Source organism: Bufo bufo, chromosome 3 (genome assembly GCF_905171765.1).
Source record: "Bufo bufo chromosome 3, aBufBuf1.1, whole genome shotgun sequence".
NCBI lineage: Eukaryota > Metazoa > Chordata > Amphibia > Anura > Bufonidae > Bufo > Bufo bufo.
Genome location: NC_053391.1, coordinates 414,140,377 through 414,161,757, shown reverse-complemented (window position 1 = coordinate 414,161,757; position 21,381 = coordinate 414,140,377). Strand labels below are relative to the sequence as shown.

Below are 21,381 nucleotides of genomic sequence, written 5' to 3'. Positions count from 1 at the left end.
ATTCAGTAAAACGTATACTTTCTATACTTATGACCACGGCGAGTACAGTTATCAGTGACTGACAGCTATCTTTGTGTACCACCTAAGTCCCCTTCGGCCCCTTACACACGAGCAAATTTTCCGCACGGGAAGTGAACGCATAGCACCTGCACTGAATCCTGACCCATTCATTTCAATGGGTCTGTGTACATGAGCGGGTTTTTTTTCACTCATCAGTTCTGCGTTGCGTGAAAAATGCAGCATCTTCTATATTCTGCATTTTTCATGCAGCCCTGGCCCCATAGAAGTGAATGGGCCTTCAGGGAAAAACACATTGCATCCGGAAGCAAGTGCGGGTACGATGTGTTTTTCACTGATGGTTGCTAAGAGATGTTGTTTGTAAACCTTCAGTTTTTTATCACGCGCGTGAAAAATGCATCAAAACGTATTGCACCTGCGCGGAAAAAACTGAACAACTGAACACAATCGCAGACAAAACTGACTGAGCTTGCTTGCAAAATGGTGCGAGTTTCACTGAACGCATCCTGTACGCATCCAGAGCCAATCCGTCACACTCGTGTGAAATAGGGCCTAAAGGTCCTTTTACATGGACAACTAATCAGGTAAATTACCTGGGATGAGTGTTCGTATATATGTTCGGTCATGGGGTTATCGTTTTCCTCTGCTGGCACCAAAAATCACTGTTTCTGGGCAGCAGATTGGGCTGTGTATATAGCGGTCTGCTGCCCAGGAACAATGATCTTCTATGGGCACATGCGATTGCTCTAGTAATCGCTAGTCTCTATTCAGTCCCCATATGAATGCAGTCCTCATCTCCAATGACAATCAGGCAATTATCAGAAACATCTGGTTCGTTTCCAATAATTGCCTGACACATCGGTCCATGTAAAAAGACCTCCCCAGAGTACAAATGACATCAGAGAGGGTCTGAAATGTATAAATTATGTTTTACTGAATATTTTTACTGAGCTCCTCCTGCCCTATAACCTGCTGCCTGCAGATTGCATTGCCCTTTGTGGTGACAGGTTCTCTTTAAGGAACTGAAGATGCCACTTGTGGTGGTCTGACTCGGAATGGTATTACTCATTTTGGTGGGCATGATTACTGTCATTTACTTTTCTATTTTGTTAATTTACTACTTGTATTGCATGTAAATCGGCCTACATTGCCTTTGTATAAGCAGCTATTCTCATGGCTATACGGGTTGTGCCGTGGCTACATTGCCACCTATTTACTTATGCACTTTCACTTCATCACCTTCACCCTGTTGTCAGACCACCATAACCGATTTGTTTTTAACAATTTTTTATTTTTGCGTCTGCTAATCATGTTGAGAAGTATTTGTTAAGACAATAAGATGAATTATTTAATCAAGACTACTGTGTGATTATAATATCTTTTACTATCTAACCTCATATATCCGTATTGGTTTTGCTAATAATTGGCTGGATGGCAAAAGAAATTCCCAAGATACGGACTTGGTCCAATTTGGTAAACAGAGTGAAAATATAATTTTTTTTATATAAAAATAGGAAGAAAATAAAGGCTTGGTTAAGGATCTGGTCGAGGTGGACTTCTCCCTAAATTTCTCTTTCTTGACAGGACACCGTACAGGGTGGGATTTTAATGGTTGGGTTGATTTTTCTAACTATGATGAGTAATTGATATAATTATGTGTATTTTATGTAATAAAAAAAAAAGAAGATGAATAGAATATTTTGATCATTTTACATATTACTTACTGTGTGACCCTGAACTGTTTGGTGACATATAAGGTGGAAGAGGTGAGGCAGCAGCCTGAAAAACAAATGTTGTTAAAATGATGAAACATTGCATGAGTGTTCAAGTATAAATCACATTGCTAAAGAGGACCTGATAGTCCTCCTGACATTCCTCTTTTAATAAATCCTTGTATTCCCTATAAGAATTCTAAAGCCTCTTTTTAAGAACACTGGCCCGGATTTACTAATGTGTCTGAATCTAGAACCTGTCTAAAAAAGTGGTGCAAATTGGCCCAGTTTGGGGCAGATTTATCAAAACTGTTGCAAAGGAAAACTGGCTTAGTTGCCAATAGCAACCAATCACATTTCACCTTTCATTTTTCAAAGCTCCTTATAGGCAACTAAGCCAGTTTTCCTTTACACTGGTTTTGATAAATCTGCCCATTTGTGTTTCTCCAATTTGTATCCACTCACTCGAAGAGCCGACAATGCGTGGCCTAAGTGGAGACACTTTTTTAGTCCTCCTAGAAATGCTCAAGATAAATTGACAAGTAGGGGAGGTATCCCTACATAGTCCTGCCAGTCGTCTTTTTTCCCATTTAGATTTTTTACTCCTTGCTTTCTGGAGCAATAACTTTTTTTTTTTTTTCTTAAATTTTCCCTTTTACATGGCCATACGAGGACTTTTGCAGAATTATTTGCACTTTCCAATGGCACCATTTAATATAGCATAGGATGTAGTGGGAAAAAAATTCCAATTGGGCTGGAACTGGAAAAATTCCATAGTTTTATGGGTTTTGTTTTTATGGTGTTTCCTATGTGGTAAAACTGACCTGTTGATTCATTCGGGTCAGTACAATAATTACAGCATTTCTATAGTTTTTCTTGTTTTAATACTTTAAAAATACCTTTGAAAAAAATAATTATTTGCATCGTCATAGTCTGACCCCCGTAACTTTTTTATATTTACATCTGAGGAGCTGTGTGGGGGCTAATTTTTGCAGGACGACCTGTTTTTATGGATACCATTTTGGAGTCTGTATAACTCGTTTTATTCAATTTTATTTGGGGACGTGAAGCAACAAAAAAAATAGCACATCAGCCATTTTTTTCTATTATGCCATTCACCATATTGAATAAATATTTTTATATTTTAATAGTACGGAGGAACTGGGTGAGTCTTTATATTTTTAAAAACTTTTTTTTACACTTCTTTTAAGTCCTCCTAGGGGACTTTAACATGCGATCATCTGATTGCTTTTCCAATGGACTGCAATGATTTAACATTGCAGCTTATGGGAGATTCACTATGTGTATCTTAGGGGTTAAATGTCCATGATCAGCATTATCGCGGATCACGGACAGTGCCTCAAGGTGTATGTTGTGCAAAACAGCAGGCACCCAGCGACTATGGTGCCTGCTTGACTCCTGAGTGGGAGCCATCTTCAAAACCCCAACTTATGTTGTACATGTATGGCACAAGTCCTGAAGGGGTTAAAATACACTCAGTTTGCCATACTCACAAAAGTCCAGGAAGCTTATTTTATATGGTGCGCTTTGCATATTGTAGACTTATTTCTGTGCCTCTTTTTGACATGGAAGGGGAAAGAAGTAGTCAATGGGGACTATATGCTTGACCCAATACTATCTAAAACAGCTTTGCACCGCGGTAGTGCAGCTGCACTATTTATTTTGGGCCTACTGAAACAGACATGCCCTGTACTTGGCTGCTTCAGTCAGACGTATGGGCATCAAATGGAGCAGCAGGGAACATGCTAGACCACCGCTGTAATCAAACTCCTCCTTACTACGGTTGTGCAGTGAAGAATGGGGGCTCAGGACTTTCCTTCTACTGACTGGTGGGAATACCAGTGGTGGGGCTCCAAGCAATCTGACATTTGTAATCTACCCTATGGACACATGATAAATGTTCTTTGTAGGAAAACCCATTTAACACCCGTGTATATAAAACAGTTAAAGCAATCAGGTGAAGTGATCTGACCCACTGCTTAAAGCGAACCTTTCACCAGGATTTCACTTAATAAAATATTACCAGTAGTACCTTATAGATTATCCTCATTCTGTTTCAATGCATTCTTGTCCCGCTTTCCTGGGATGTATATTCATGAAAAAAACGACTTATAAAGTCCTCGTCTCCAGCTCCTGAAGTCACGGTAGAAGTCAAGGGGGTAGCCCTTTCCTCACTCCAGGCTGTAACTCCCCTGCCCTAACCCCTCCTCTAAGTAGTGTAACTGACACCTGGCTCAGTCGCCGGGACCGCGCTTGTACAGGCGGCGCATGCGCTGTCGGACTCAAGCGCGATCCTGTAACTGAATCGCACGTGAGGAAGAGAAGACATGCAGGCATCGGTGACGGCGCATGCGCAATTCAGTTACAGGATCGCGCTTGAGTCCGACAGCGCATGCGCCGCCTGTACAAATGCGGTCCCGGCGACTGAGCCGGGTGTCAGTTACACTACTTAGAGGAGGGGTTAGGGCAGGGGAGTTACAGCCCGGAGTGAGGAAAGGGCTACCCCCTTGACTTCTAGTGTGACTTCAGGAGCTGGAGACGAGGACTTTATAAGTCGTTTTGTTCATGAATATACATCCCAGGAAAGCGGCACAAGAATGCATTGAAACACAATGAGGATGATCTATAAGGTACTGGTAATAGTTTATTAAGTGAAATCCTGGTGAAAGGTTCGCAGATTTGTTCATATGTAGTCAGACCTTCTTTATTCAGCAGATCAAGTATTTCACAATTGTCAAATATTAAAAATAACTTACTGAATGTTGCTGAGCACGAGAAGAGCTTAGTTCTAAGCCAAACGAATCACTACAGTCCATAGAAAAAGATGAGTTTAAGCTGCTGATTACTCTCCTGGGTTTCTTTGATGTTGAAACTAAAGATTCATGACTTAGCAATCGTTTGGCTCTAAGTGATCCTGGAGAATTACCTAATGAAGAATAAGCAGTTTTTGATAATTCAATTTGGGCTGAATTGACTGGCTGGGGTCCATTTTTGGTTAGATTTCTAAACAGACTTTCAAAATCCCCATTTTTACTGTGACCTCCGGAAAATGCAGAGATGGAATTTCTCCTGGTCAGAGTGCTCGTTCTTTCCGGTGGTTGCTTAACATGGTCCTTATAAAAACTAGCAACGTTTCTATCAACTTCCCTCTGGCTGTCAGTGGTCATTGAGTTCCTTGGGCTTTTTGATTCTTCGCTCATATTGCAGTTAGGTTTGGCAATCATTTGTTTAGGACTGTGTAACATAGAAATCCCAGAAATGACGTTTTTTCTGCTCAGGGAAAGAAGGTCTTTAGAGTCTTTGCAGTATGGAGATTGGGCTATGGCAATATCTATATGGCTTTTGTTGGTTATACTCTTACTTGGACTGATGCACATTTTAAATGAGGGAGATGTTCCCGAGCTGTATCCAAGAGACATAGCACCATTCATTTCCTTTTCCTGTTGGCTCTGAAAGGGACTGTCCTTGTGTATGGTCTGACTATCTAAGATACATTGAAAGGGCTTACTAGCATTGTTCTGAAAGTCCACGTGAGGTGGGACTGCGGCAGCTGGTCTGTCATATTTGCATAGCTTCGAAAATAAACTCAAACGTGGTTCCTGCAACTGTGTGGAAACATAAGTCTTAGGAGCAGTCGCGATTTCCTCTGAACTGGGTACAGGGCATAGTGTGTACGTCCTATTAAAAGACCTGGACATGCTTCTGTTAACCATTTTCATTTCTAATATTTTCTTACGCAAAATGAGGCGCTTGTAATGCCGGACAATATTATCAGCTATTTGGTTTTTCACTTGAAAATCCAATAGGCTGCAGAGGTTCTCAATCATTTGTGGATAATAATCCCCAAGAGTCTTATTCCCTGGTTCAGAGTAGCTTGCTTCTTCACGGTCTGAAGATCCACTACCATCTTCTTGACAGACAGCGTACTTTCCCGAAGACTCTGAAAAACATTCTTTGTTGTTCCGCTCCATAAATCTCTTCATTTGTTCGTAAATGGTGATGTTGACTGGCAAAGCAACAGGCATGTTCTTTCTCATAACGCCCAAGCCACTATTTCGTGGTGACATTTCTTTGTGTTCTGGAAAATAGCAAAAACGGAATGTTAATTTAAAGGAGCTGTCCAACCCCTTGAATTTGTTTATGAAAAACTTACACTGATCCAACCCCACACCCCAATGGCGTTTCCCAGATCCCGCTCTGGTCATGACAATAACATGTTACTGCAGCCAATTACTGGCTGCAGCTATCACCAGTGATGGTCAGTTCGCCAGCGAACACATGCGGGCTGCCATCTTTAGTAAGGTAGACTCACCCGTCCGGCGATGCACAGGTAAGCCCTTACCTGTGTCGGGAGCCTGTCTGAAATCAAATGCAGTCACCGGGAGCAAGCAGTTCCAAGAACAGCCGCCAGAGGCCTTCATCGGGCTGTTCTCGGAACTGCCTGCTCCCAGTGACTGCATTTCATTTCAGACCAGCTCCCGGCACAGGTAAGGGCTTACCTGTGCATCGCCGGACATGTGAGTCTACCTTACTAAAGATGGCAGCCCGCATGTGTTCGCTGGCGAACACTGTGAACTGACCATCACTGGCTATCACCACTGAAGTCTTCGACACAACATCACAGGAGGCAAAGATACAGAGACCAGTGAAGGACCCAGAAAGCAATGTCACAGGAGCACTTGGCGAGTACTGCTCATTTTGTTAGTTTACATTTTTTGTATAACATGTCAAAGGGCTGGACAATCTTTAAAATGACTAAACCTAGTACTTGAAACGGTTCTCAGAAAGAAAGTGTTACCATTAGCATTATGTTCCATTAAGGCAGTGGTTTGGCCATAAAACGGTTCAACCTGAAGACAGAAATAAAAATTCACATTAAACAGGACATGTAATCTCTCCTGACATGTCTAACTGAATACTTATACTCCCCATGAAATAACAAGTCTGATGATTTTCAAATTTTTTTATTATTATTTTTTTTCTTTTTCTGATAATATACATTTTTTCAAATTTGTCACTGTAGCCATATGAGAGGTTTTTATTTTTGTGGGATGAATTGTATTTTTTAGTAATACCATTATTCTGACATAGTTTGAGGATATAAACTGTGTGGGATAATACTTTATGGGCTACATTTATCAAAACTAACAGGAAAACGGTCTTAGTTGCCCACAGCAATCCAATCAGAGCTCACCTTTCATTTTTTCATAACACTTTAAGAAAGCTCTTTAAGAGAGCGCTTATTGGTTGCTATGGGCCTATATGTCAGTACAATTAACAGCCATACCAAATACTGTATGTATAGTTTAATGTTTTACTACTTTTGCACAATAATAGTAGGTCTCATGCAAAAAGAATAGTATTTTAGGTCACTGCATTCCAATAGCCAGTACCTATCCATTTTTCTGGGGCTTGTTATAACTATTTCCCCATTTAGATGTGTCAAGTTCCTCTTCAAAAGGTCAAATACATATTATCCAGAAGAACAAAGAGGTACAAAAGCATTAGAAACAGCAGACAATAGTCTATTATAAATACAAGAATGCAAATGCTTACTTCAAAAGTGGTAGATGATTTCTTTTTTGAACATGGTGAGTTAACCACTACCGGTAAATCACAAGATGTCCATTTCCTTGGACTCAAACCTTGACTTTTTCTAACGGATGGCATTTTCTAAAGGAAAACACAAAAACACATCGATGAAGTAGGTCATATTCCATTCCATGTCATTAAAAGCAGTTATCAGTCCCTCTCCCAAAGGGTCAGTCCCCCAGTGAAAACAAACATACATCAGGTATTACTATGTTTCTGGAGTGCGGAAGGAAACAATACTCCATGAACCCAATTTCAGCATTTATCATGTAGAGAAAGTTAATACAAGGCACTTACTAATGTATTGTGATTGTCCATATTGCCTCCTGTGCTGGCTTCATTCATTTTTCCATCTCTCTGCTCGTTTCCATGGTTATGATCACCCTGCAATCCAGCAGCAGTGGTCTTGCTTGCACACTAAACAAGCACAAGCCTATGTGAGCTCCCACGGTCCTGGCCACCAGAGAGGCCGGTGTTTTATCCCATAGTGTGCAAGCACGGCCATTGCTGCTGGATTGCAGGGTGGTCATGGAAATGAGCAGTGAATAATGTGATGGAAAAATGTATGAAGCTAGCAAAGGAGGAAATATAGATAATCACAATACATTAGTGAGTGGCTTGTATTGTCTGTCACCTAATTTGGACATATTTAACTGTTATCACTGTCCTGTAGGTGACGTAAACAGTTAACAGATCGTACCTTTCTTTCTCATTTCTCTACATTTGATGTTGAATAAACAAAGTTTGAAGATATATACGAAAATGAGCTGCAAGTGCCCAGGGGCGTTCCTCTCTGAATGCAAGTGCCCATGTTCTCCTGAGAATGCCGTTATCGCTCCTCCCATGTTTCTATGTAAGCCAGCCCAGTGCCCTGACATCATGGACTCTTCTCTCTGACATCCGAGTCAGAGCCAGGCCCGGGCATGTGATGTACACTGCCCACTGTGGGCAGCTGCATCAGTAAACTGACTTCGCACTGACGTGAGCTGTCGCAGGATTTCAGAGAGCAGAGTCCATGAGGTCTATATCCAGAAGTGTAGTCCCACATGCAGGCGAGGAATACTTATATCCAGAACTGCAGTCCTACATGCAGGGGTACAATAGCTATATCCAGAACTGTAGTCCCACATGCAGGGGAGGAATACTTATATCCAGAACTGGAAAACCACATGCAGGGGTAGAAGACCTACAGTCCCACATGCAGGGGAGGAATACCTATATCCAGAAGTGTAGTCCCACATGCAGGGGAGGAATACTTATATCCAGAACTGGAGTCCCACATGCAGGGGAGGAATACTTATATCCAGAACTGGAGACCCACATGCAGGGTAGGAATACTTATATCCAGAACTGGAGTCCCACATGCAGGGGAGGAATACTTATATCCAGAACTGGAGTCCCACATGCAGGGGAGGAATACTTATATCCAGAACTGGAGTCCCACATGCAGGGGAGGAATACTTATATCCAGAACTGGAGCCCCACATGCAGGGGAGGAATACTTATATCCAGAACTGGAGTCCCACATGCAGGGGAGGAATACCTATATCCAGAAGTGTAGTCCCACATGCAGGGGAGGAATACTTATATCCAGAACTGGAGCCCCACATGCAGGGGAGGAATACTTATATCCAGAACTGGAGTCCCACATGCAGGGGAGGAATACTTATATCCAGAACTGGAGACCCACATGCAGGGGAGGAATACTTATATCCAGAACTGGAAAACCACATGCAGGGGAGGAATACCTATATCCAGAACTGTAGTCCCACATGCAGGGGAGGAATACTTATATCCAGAACTGTAGTCCCACATGCAGGGGTAAAAGACCTATATCCAGAACTGGAGTCCCACATGCAGGGGTAGAATACTTATATCTAGAACTGTAGTCCTACATGCAGGGGTAGAATAGCTATATCCAGAACTGCAGTCCTACATGCAGGGGAGGAATACTTATATCCAGAAGTGTAGTCCCACATGCAGGGGAGGAATACTTATATCCAGAACTGGAGTCCCACATGCAGGGGTAGAAGACCTATATCCAGAACTAAGGGAGGGAGGAATAAATGGAGAGGTGGCCGCTCATGTGCACAACTGTTCCCATTCATTTCAGTGGAAATTGGGAAAACATCCAAGCAGTTCATACAAGGGAAGCAGGGAATATTTCTGGCATGTCTATCGGCATGATGAGAATACTCCTTTTAGGGTGTTTCCACACATTGTTTGGGGGTGTACTTGGTATTTTTGAAAGAAGCCCTGCAAATTCAACCCCACTAAATCAAATCCCAGCACTAGTCATTTATTGTGAAATGTTCCCATAATGGCACACACCCTCTCACTATACAAATTATGTTTTTACATACATTTCCATAGAATGTATACTCAGAGATTCATGTATCAAATAATTAAATGCCTATAGAAACTTGTATTAGGATCATGCCATGTACCTACAGCCTAAAGAAGCACTCCCACAAAAACTTTTATTCTCTGACCTGTTAGAAAGGTACATGATGTTAACTGTATGAAAGTAATCTTCTTACAAGAGACTGTATTTATGAGTTATAACCTCCCTTCTGATCCTCAACTGTGTCATATGACCAACACTCTTACTCTCCAAGTAACACACCATCTTATGTGTGGACAGGAAGCCAGTTTCTCTATGTATTCCTATGGGAGCCTCAATGTCAGTCTCATATAGGGCTGCAACAAGTACTCGATTAAATAGAGTAATTCGACAAAAAAATCCTTGATGCAAATTTTTTGCATCGAGGATTCCTTTGTGTCACGTGACCACGGAGCGGGAGTGAAGCGCTTACACTCGGAATACTCACCTTTCCAGCAGGGGGCCTCTGGACACTCCACAGCACGTCCATGGAATGATGGAGTGTCGGCGGCGCCCCTGCTGGAAAGGAGGCGCTCAGCAGTTCCCTGGTGACCCGCGCTGGGGGGGAGCCGCCAGAGCGCGATGTGACAGAGCCCGGTTTCGGGTGTTATAGGATATGGCCCATCGCCCTGCAGGAGCGGGATGAGCACCAGCCCGACGTCCTGCACTTGTCCCCTATGGGCAGCACATGGAGCAGCAGGAGCACCAGCAGCTGCCGAAACACACTTAATGGACTTCAATGCAGATGATGCCCAGCAGCACCACGGTAACTGTCATGACAACTGCTCCCCGATACGAATCCTGACAACCCCACCCCGTTACGAGTCCTGACAGCCCCTGCCCTATGCCAGCCAGTCCTGACACCTCCTGCCCGATGCTAGCCGGCCCTGACAGCCCCCCTGCCCGGTGCCAATTGACTCGCAACCTGACAGGACCCCCCCCCCCCCCTCCCACACCCACAGTAGGTACTTTCACCCTGTCACCCTCTCCCGATAGGTACTGACACCCTGGGACTTACTGATTGCAGTCCCTCAGATGATCAAAGGTTGTGTTTGCATTTCCTTACACATTCTTTAAGGTTCATTACACTTCTTACTTCTTCCTCTAAGATGTGTCCTGTAATGAAACCGCCCGGGTCTATAGGTGAGATCTATAGGTGTATGTAGGCGTTCCCCCACTAACAACCCTTCAGAGCTTCCGCAAACATTGGCTTTCATTATAGTGTCATTATTGCCCAGCCCTAGTACCTTAAATAATATGTCTAGAGATGAGCGAATTTCAGGTTATGAAATTCGTTCACGCTTCGTTACTGGTAAAAGGTGAATTGTGTTATGGATTCCGTTACCACGGACCATAATGCAATTCTACGATGGAATGCATAACGGAATGGCTTTAGAGGCATTCCGGTATTCATTCCGTCATAACAGAAGTCTATGGGCTGCAAAACGGATTCGTCCCATTTCCGTTATGCAGGGGAATTCACCTTTTATTAGTAAACGAAGCGTGAACGAATTTCAAAATATGAAATTCGTTTATCTCTAAATAAGTCCACTATATTGTACAGCTTTTTATTATCGGTACGCTAGATACTGTTTTGTGATATATACTAAACAAAAAGTATGAAATATCACAGAACAGTATTGGGTATCTGTGGTAATAACCCGTACAATATAGTGAACATATTATTTGTGATGATTGGTAAACAGTGTGAATAAAAATACAAGGGGAGGCGCAAGGTTTGCCTGTATGGAGCGGGGGAGAGCTGATGGCTCTGGGGGAGTGGATCAGAAGGCACTTGGGGTGGGGGAGAGCTGATGGGACTGGGGGAGTGGAGCTGAAGGCACTGGGAAAACGGACCTGATGGCACAGGTGGGGGAGAGCTGATGGCACTGGGGGAGTGGAGCTGAAGGCACTGGTGGAACGGAGCTGATGGCACAGGTGGGGGAGAGCTGATGGCACTGGGGGAGTGGAACTGAAGGCACTGGGGGAACGGAGCTGATGGCACGGGGGGGGGCTGATGGTACTGGGGAATAGTGGAGCTGATGGCACTGGGGGAACTGATGCACTTGGGCTGATCGCACAGAGGGGAACGAAGGGTGTTGGGGACTGATGGCAGGAGGTCTGATGAGTTTTTATAAAGAAAAGCAGTCTATTAATTCATTTTTTCTTATTAGAGTACTCGATTAATCGTAAAAAATAATCGGTAGAATACTCGATTATTAAAATAATCATTTACTGCAGCCCTAGTCTCATAGGAATGTATAGATGTCCTGTCCGGTGTCATTTGAAAGGGTCGAGTGTTGGTCACATGACAGCTGAGGATTAGACCCTACAATTTACATTATGTACCTTTCTAATGGACCAGAGAATAATAAATTGTGTTGGAGTGGTTCTTTAGGCCTGCCATACACATTAGATCACTTTCTACAGTCAGAATTTTGCAGTAGTAACTGCAAGCCAAAACCAAAAGTGGGCCCAGAACATGAAAGCTATCAACCACTGAGCAATCTCAATCTTTTTTTTATCTTGCACAAGGATTAGCACCACTGAATGGGACTAATTCATGATCAGATCCACGGCATTCAAACTACAAACATGTGACTGACCCTTAAGTTTTTTACATAGATACTGGAATAAACACAGATTTTTCCAACTTGTATTTAAAAAAGTGTGAACATACTCTAACGCATGCATATGTATTTTGGGGACGGGAGAGATAGCTGTCCGCTAATAACTATCTTGTGAATGGCCAGCCGTACAGTGTAAAAATGGAGTCACATTACTAATACATAGCTGAAGAGTCTACAAAAATATTATAAATTTTATGCATGTACAATAAATGTAGACAATATTAGTCCTGGACATTTAATAATTTTCTACTTGCGACCATTTAAATATGTTCCATTGGTTGCAGCTTGTACCGTTCTTAGCACTATGTGCATAGAAAAACCTTTTTTATCTGAAATAAAATATATTCACCTTAGGCAGCACTAACGGAGTAGCCACACCAATGTTTTCAGTTTCTATGAGAGATCAAGAAGAAAAAATGGAGAACATATCAAATGTGCAGGCAATATACCTGTAATTTCAGTTTATTTTTAAATGGCTTTGGCCACTTTTGGGGGGGTATTTAGAAACCCTCCTCGTGGCCAGACCTGAAAAAGGGGCAGCATACTTACATGCTTCCCTGCCGTTAAGTCCTGGACACTTTGCTCCCCAGCCTTGGCTGCCTTGCTTGGGTCCTTCACTTTCAACACTTGGTTTGACACTGCTACAGCCAATCACTGGCCACAGCAGTGACCTGCCTCTCTTGTGTCACATGACCAACTGACTTGGTGCAAGGTAAGCAGGTCACCGCTTCAGCAGTGTCAAGTGGATGTTGACAGCGGGGATCTCAGTGAGGCAACTGCGGACAGGGAGTGAAAGTTTGGGGACCCAGCTGCAGGAAGCAAGTAAGTATGCTTTCCTTTTGCATGTCTGACCACAAGGGGGCTTTGCCAAAACCTCCCAAAAAGGAGGCCAAACCCTTTAATATAGTGTAGGGAGAGGAATATGAAGCATTTTTGTGATATATTTTATTAGGGAAAGAGATTTATTTTTAATAGAAAACAGTATAAGAGTCTCCTTAGCAACACTCAAACTGATCATGGCTAATGAGAGTCAGTCTACAGCATTCTACTGAGTACTGAAGAACATACAGAGGCAGGTTTCTCAGCTTGCCTCTTATCTCACTACTCCAGGTCCTGGCTCGCTACAGGTGTCCTCTCTACCCGTTTCCCTGCCTATCTGACTTGCTGCTAGCACTGACCACTGGCAGATCTGTAAATTTCTCTTCTCTCTTCCCTGTGCTTCTGAATGCAAGGAAGAGAGAGAAGAGCTGGACTGCCAGCACACAGCGCTGACAGTAAGTGTACTATGTCCCTGTATGTCTACTGTTAGCGCTGGCAGTTCTGTTCTCTCTACTCTAGTAACTAACAGGGAAGAAAGGGGAGAATCAGGCTGTCAGCGCTTAGCACTGACTGTAGGTACACTTACTGTCGGTGTTCCTACAAGGACTCTTTCCACGCTGTTTTGTAGTAAAATATAAGCACCTTTGCCTAATATAGTATATTACAAAAATGTTTCACATCACTGTCCATACACTATATTAAAAATAAACTAAAAGGACAGGTACAAGACGGTAATGCATTAATCCGATAACTATCACTGTATCTCCAGTTTAATTCACTTCTCCATCAAGTTTCAGCACTGTATCACCAATGTTACTACATAGATTATCTACTACAGCCAACAGGGCCATCTGCTGGTCATTTCACAATCCTACAGATAAGGCTGGGTTCACATTACATTTTTCCTATCCATTAAATGTATACAAAAAATGGATACCACAGACTGATGGCGTACAGTGGCATCTGTTCACCATAGAGTTCCATTGTTTAAAAACAATATATACTTTTTTTTTTTACCATTGTAAGGCTACTTTCACACTTGCGTTCAGAGCGGTTCCGTCTGCTGTCTGCACAGAGGGATCCGCTCCTATAATGCAGACGTTTGGATCCGTTCAGAACGGATCCGTCTGCATTATAGCTTAGAAAAAATTCATTACATTAAAAGTCAATGGGGGACGGATCCGTTTGAAAATTGAGCCATATTGTGTCATCTTCAAACGGATCCGTCCCCATTGACTTACATTGTAAGTCTGGACGGATCCGTTTGCCTCCGCACGGCCAGGCGGACACCCGAACGCTGCAAGCAGCGTTCGGGTGTCCGCTGGCTGAGCGGAGCGGAGGCTGAACGCTGCCAGACTGATGCATTCTGAGCGGATCCGCATCCACTCAGAATGCATTGGGGCAGTAGGGATGCGTTCGGGGCCGCTTGTGAGCCCCTTCAAACGGATTTCACAAGCGGAGCCCCGAACGCTAGTGTGAAAGTAGCCTTAAACACTAGATTTTTGTACTTACCGTAAAATCTGTTTCTCTTCCGTTCATTGGGGAACACAGGCTTGACTGTGGTATAGCTGCTGCCTCTAGGAGGCGACACTAAGCACAAAAGTGTGAGCTCCTCTCTCCAGTTATACTCTTCCTACAGGGACTAAGCTAAAACAGTTTGTGCAAAAGCAGTAGGAGAAGCAAAAGAAAAACATGAAAACCAAACAATGTACAAACCCAGAACGACGCAGGCCACAACGAGCCCCGTAACAAGAGAGAATGGGTGGGAGCTGTGTCCCCCAATGAAGGAAGAGAAAAAGATTTTACGGTAAGTACAAAAATCTAGTTTACTCCTCCATATCATTAAGCGACACAGGCTTGACCGTGGGATGTTACAGAGCAGTCCCAGGGGTGGGCCATAAACGAAGAAGCCCTCCGGCCAATCAGAGATCCGCCGTCTGCAAAACTCTACGCCCCAGAGAAGCGGCAGAAGATGCAAAGGTGTGTACTCTGTAAAATCTGGCAAAAGGTGTGCAAAGACGAAGAGGTAGCCGCCTTGCACACCTGAAGGGCCGAAGCCCAATGATGTACTGCCCAAAAGGCCCCTACTACCCGAGCAGAATGAGCAGTAACCCGGAAGGGCGGAGCCCGGCCACTGATGCGGTACGCTTTCACAATGGCCAAACTAATCCATCGGGAAATGAAAACTTTGGACACAGCCAGCCCTCGTCTCGGTCCCTCTGGAATGACGAATAGTGAATCCGTCCGTTGAAAAGAGAATGTTTGAGACAGATAGATGCGAACGGCCCGAACCAAATACAGAGTGTGAAGCGACTCGATGGGGCAGGACAAAAGTAAGGGAGAATGATCTCTTCATTAAGATGGAATGCCGACACGACCTTCGGAAGGAAGGACTGGACAGGGCGAAGGACTACTTTGTCCTGATGGAGGATAAGGAAGGGCGACCGACAGGAAAGAGCTGCTAGTTCCAACACCCTACGAATGGAAGTGACTGCCACCAAAAAGGCAACAGTGTAGGACAGGAAGTGAAGGGACACCTGCTGCAAAGGCTCAAACTGAGAGGACTGGAGAGTGCAGATTAAGGTCCCAAGGATTCAACAGAGGACGGTAAGGGGCGCAACGTGCGCCATCCCTGCAGAAAGGTCCGCACCACAGAAAGCGAAGCAAAGTTCCGCTGAAAAAGAATGGAAGGGGCCGAAACTTGCCGTTTGAGAGAACTGAGAGTCAGCCCCAAGTCCATGCCCGACTGCAGGAAAGACAAGGGTCACGGCAAGGAGAACCGAATGGGAGAATTGGTGGCGTTCGCACCAACTAAAGTAGGACTTCCAGGTCCGGTGACAGATCCAGGAGGACGACGACTTCCTAGCACGAATCATGGTCTGGACCACAGCACCCGAGAAACACCGAGCCCTTAGTACACAGCGGCTTCAGCAGCCATGCCGTTAAAATGTAGAGACCCTAAATTCGGGTGGAAGATCGGTCCCTGCGACAAGAGGTCCTCCCGAAGGGGAAGACACCAGGGTTCGTCGGCGAGGAGGGAGACTAGGGATGTGTGCCAAGACGTGGAATGAGCGGAAGAGGAAGGAACGCGTAAGGAAACGTTACTGCATCCAGAGGATCACAAGGCTGTCCAAACCCCGCAACAAAGTTCTCTACCTTGCAATTGAAGCGGGAGGCTATGGGATCCACATCCGGCCAACCCTATCGCTCGCAGATCGCGAGAAAGACCTGTGGATGCAGAGCCCATTCGCTGGGATCGAGTCTCTCTCAGCTGAGAAAGTCAGCGATCCAGTTGTCGATGCCGGGGATATGAACTGCCGACAGAGCTGGGACATGGCTCTCCGCCCAGGAGAGGATGAGCGCTGCTTCCAACATGGAGTTGTTGGATTGAACCCGAACTGGATACTCCTGGAGACTGTTTGTCCAATGAACCAGAGAGAGACAAATCAGCCGCAATTCCAGAATATTGATCGGAAGGGAGCATTCCTCGCGGGACCAGGTACCCTGGACTGAGAGATTGTCCAGAACTCCCCTCCAGCCCCGGAGACTGGCGTCCATCGTCAACACTATCCAGCGGCGGGGAAGGAAGGAGCGGCCCGATGTCAGCATCGGAGACATCAACCACCACAGAAGGTCTCGGCGTGTTGGGGCAGGGAGACGGATGAGTCGATCCAGGGAGGCTGGGGAACGGTCCTAAATGGTCAGAATGTGCCGATGAAGAGCTCTGGTATGGAACTGAGCATAGGACACTGCTTCGAAGGAAGATACCATGAGGCCCAGAGCCCTCATTCACTGGCGGATGGGAAGAGGTTAAGGCCGCAACAAAGAGGATCTGACGACGGAGTGTGGAGAGTTTGTCCGGGGGCAAGAATATCTTGGCCCGATCGGTGTTGAACAGCATGCCCAGAAACATCAGCTGCCGAGATAAGTGAAGAAATGACTTTGATAGGTTCAGAACCCTCCCGAAGCGTTCCAGGGTGTCCTGGACGATACGTAGGTTGTCCGCCGTTGCCCAGAATTACGGATCCTTGATCAGGATATCGTCCAAGTACGGAATCGCCACTATCCCCCTGGCATGAAGCAGAGCCATGACTAAAGCCAGAATCTTGGTAAAGACTCTGGGAGCTGTGGCAAGACTGAACGGGAGGGCTGCAAACTGGTAATGAAAAGGTCCCACTGCGAACCGAAGATATTTCTGGTGATCGATGCAGATGGGAACATGGAGGTAGGCGTCCTTGATGTCTATCAAGGACAGGTACTCCCCTGGGTCCATGGACTGAATGCAATGACCGAACGCAGGGACTCCATCTGGAAGCGAAAAAACCGGGGCGGAGGTGGGGACCGGAACTCCAGTTTGTAACCCTCCGAGATGACTTCTCGTACCCAGGCATCCGAGATGTGAGCTAGCCAGACATGCTGGAACAGATGAAGATGAATGGGGGGCACCAGAGACCACAACGTCATGCAGAGGAGGACGCCAGGGAGGGCGAGGCTTGAAAGGTGGCTTGCGCTTCTGCTCTGGGGCAGATTTGTCGGCTGGCCTCTTTGGGCTGGAGGAACTCCGAAAGGGCTGAAAAAGAGGTCTGCGCTTTTGAGACCTGTTGAAGCTCATCCTGCTATGCAGCAAATGGGTGCTTTTACCCCCTGTAGTATCAGAGATAATCTCATCCAGTCACTTGCCGAAAAGTCTTCTACCTGCAGAAGGGAGGGACGTTAAGGCCCGTTTAGAAGGATTATCCACCGCCCAGCAAGATAGCCACAAGGTACGGCGAATAACCACCAATAGGGCTGAAGAGCAGACCAAAAGCCTGGCCGCATCTTGAGAGGCCTTACAGATGTAAGAACTGGCGTGGGAAAGTTGCACTGCAATATCCGAAAGTTCCTCCGAAGAGTCCCCAGAGGCGAGCGTAACTAGGGCTGCAGTAAACGATAATTTTAGTAATCAGCCCCTACATGTCCCCCAGTGCCATCAGATCAGCCCCTCAATGTCGCCTATTGCCATTAGTCAGCCCGTCCATGCACCCCACTGCCATCTGCCCCTCCATGCCATCCATTGCCGGCTGTCCCCATTCAGTGCCCTGTTCCCAGCTCCAGTGAAATAAAATACTTACCTCTCCTGTAGGGGCGCCGCTCCATAGCTCCTTCCTCTTCTTCTCCGCGCGCTGCACTAGATCCTGACGTCACACAGCGTCGGGTCATAGTGCGCACTTATGTGCACTATGACCTGACGATGTGTCAGGATCCAGTGCAGAGCAGTACGGGCCGGCGGGTGACCACAGAGCGGTAAGTAATAGCAAGCGCTTCACTCCAGCTCCGTGGTCACATGACACAAACGAATCCTTGATGCAAAAAATTTGCATTGATGATTTTTTTGTGTCGAATTACTCGATTCAATCGAGTAATCGTTTCAGCCCTACACGTAACTGACCGCCGGCTTTGGGGCCTGGCATCTGGGTTCAGACATAGCGAGTACTTGTAGTGAAAGATAGGAGGGCTAAAGTTAGACCCTGTAGGAAGGGGAGAAAGAGCTCACCCAGCCTGTGTCCCTTACTGCAGCCTGTCCGGAAAAAGACCTGGTGTTAGAGTCCGCAGAGGACCTCCTGAGCAAGCCATGGGCGGGGTCAGAGAAACAAGCGCAAAGAATTTGTGTCAGGAAGCCAGATCAAGGAGGGGGGAAGCAGGAAGAACTCATGCCCCGCCCCCTAATGGAGTCAGCCCCCAGCGACCATGAAAAAGAGCGCTGGCGCACCAACTGACTACCCTTTGAGGTATCTCCTCCCTGCCCCCTGTACAGAGGTGCTGCCGCAAGGAGCCCCGGCCGAGCGGAGATGCCAGCTGGGTGAGAAGTTCCCACGGCAAGGGAATCAAAAGTAGGCCGCAGTAGAAGCCGGGGCCTCAATTACAAACGGCCACGGTGGAGGAGAATAACGGAACTCCGTGAAAAACAGGTGGGGGCGGGCAGGTGTTGTTGGGGCCAGAAAGAAGCTTGGCAAGCACATAGGGCTTCCCTTCACCATCCCCCTACCCCACCGGAGAGCTTTCCACGCAGCTGTTAACCCTTTCCACGCCTGGCGGGACAAGGCTTCGTGAGGGCCATCCACAGTAAGTAACCTGAGAAGGGGAGGGGGGGAAGAAAAAGGGGGTTTGGAGCCAGGAATACTTACCAGTCTGGCATGTTCTGCCCCCCTGGTTGCAGCCGAGTCACCACCTTCGGTGTGTGGCCCCTTAGGGAGGTCTGCTACACCGGAAAAGAGAGGGGACTTGTCGTGGGCGGCCGTGGTGACCCGAAGGCTGGCAGGATGCAGAGGCTTTAGGAACCTCTGGTCCTTCTTGTCTTCTGGAGACTGGAAAGGAGCAATGGGCTTGGTGACTCCCTGGTCTCCCGTCTCCTGGGTGGGAGTGCAGACAGATTGGACTGTCTGTAATCCTGCTAGAAGAAAATAAAAAAATCTGCAGACCTGCAAAGCAGGGAGGTCTGCCTCCTACAGACACTAAGCTAAAACGGTTTTAGCTTAGTCCCTGTAGGAAGGGTATAGGTGGAGGGAGGAGCTCACACTTTTGTGCTTAGTGTCGCCGCCTAGTGGCAGCAGCTATACCGCAGTCAAGCCTGTGTCCCCCAATGATACGGATGAGAAAAAAACATATATCGTTTTTTTTTTTCCAGACTCTGCAGGATACAAGAATGTACTGTGCTGCGTTTTTGTGTCTTTTTTTTACTAACGTATACGTCAAACGGAGGAATAAAACGTTAGGTGGCAAAACACGGATGCCACCCCTTGTGCGTTCCACAATTTGCAGACCGCACATGGCCGGCTCTATCATAGAAAAGGCCTATTCTTGTCCCCAATTGCGGACGAGAATAGGACACGTTCTAACATTATTTTGCGGGGCCGCGAAATGGAACTACGGATGTGGACAGCACACGGTGTGCTGTCCGCATCTTTTGCGGCCCCATTGAAATGAATAGGTCCACACCTGTTCCGCAAAATTGCGGAACGGGTCCCGGCCCGTTCATACAGCCGTGTGAATGGGCCCTAATACTGATAAATCCAAACTATTTTCATTTCTCACATACACTGATCAGGCATGGCATTAACCCCTTTCAGGAAATAAACATGTCATTCCATCCCAATGGCAGTGTTCTTTCTGCGCTAGGACATCAGGTTACATTCAGTGGATAGCATGGGCACAAGAGCTGTGCTCGTGCCATCAGCAGCAGATGCCAGCAGTAATATACAGCCGTCATCCCAATGTAATGGCCAGGATAAGTGGTCTCTCAGATCCCTAGGATCCACAGGGTCCCTAGGATCCGCAGGTCTGCTTTATAGTCTACCTCTCGGTTTACACTGATAGGTAATAATTCTAGTCCTGCAATAAACAAGACCTTATTTATGTGAGCAGAAAATGAAAAAAAGCTATTGCTCTTGGAAGGCAGGGAGGAAAAAATGAAAATGAAAATACCTGGGTCATTATAAAATAAAACAATTTTTAAATAGTAAAAAGAGAAAGAAAGTGGATACATGGTACCTCTGTGATCTGTGCAAAGGTCAATGTACAGTCGTGGCCAAAAGTTTTGAGAATTAGATAAATATTGGAAATTGGAAAAGTTGCTGCTTAAGTTTTTATAATAGCAATTTGCATATACTCCAGAATGTTATGAAGAGTGATCAGATGAATTGCATAGTCCTTCTTTGCCATGATAATTAACTTAATCCCAAAAAAACCTTTCCACTGCATTTCATTGCTGTCATTAAAGGACCTGCTAAGATCATTTCAGTAATCGTCTTGTTAACTCAGGTGAGAATGTTGACGAGCACAAGGCTGGAGATCGTTATGTCAGGCTGATTGGGTTAAAATGACAGACTTGACATGTTAAAAGGAGGGTGATGCTTGAAATCATTGTTCTTCCATTGTTAACCATGGTGACCTGAAAAGAAACGCGTGCAGCCATCATTGCGTTGCATAAAAATGGCTTCACAAGATTGCACCTCAATCAACAATTTATAGGATCATCGAGAACTTCAAGGAAAGAGGTTCAATTCTTGTTAAGAAGGCTTCAGGGCGTCCAAGAAAGTCCAGCAAGCATCAGGATCGTCTCCTAAAGAGGATTCAGCTGCGGGATCAAAGTGCCACCAGTGCAGAGCTTGCTCAGGAATGGCAGCAGGCAGGTGTGAGCGCATCTGCATGCACAGTAAGGCGAAGACTT

General features: G+C 45.6%; 1 protein-coding gene across 2 annotated transcripts in view; it reads right to left on the bottom strand.

Annotated features, from left to right (window-relative positions):
* Window positions 1-21,381, bottom strand: part of LOC120995602 — a 78,634-nt gene that overhangs the window by 11,035 nt on the left and 46,218 nt on the right. The window contains exons 6-10 of one of the 2 annotated variants that reach the window (XM_040424899.1): window positions 12,706-12,749; window positions 7,308-7,424; window positions 6,550-6,601; window positions 4,508-5,829; window positions 1,743-1,797 (exon numbers count right to left, since the gene is read on the bottom strand). In XM_040424899.1, coding sequence (XP_040280833.1) covers window positions 1,743-1,797; window positions 4,508-5,829; window positions 6,550-6,601; window positions 7,308-7,424; window positions 12,706-12,749 — 1,590 coding nt within the window. Of the gene's footprint in view, window positions 1-1,742; window positions 1,798-4,507; window positions 5,831-6,549; window positions 6,602-7,307; window positions 7,425-12,705; window positions 12,750-21,381 lie in introns of both variants that reach the window. The other variant, XM_040424900.1, reaches the window with a different exon arrangement.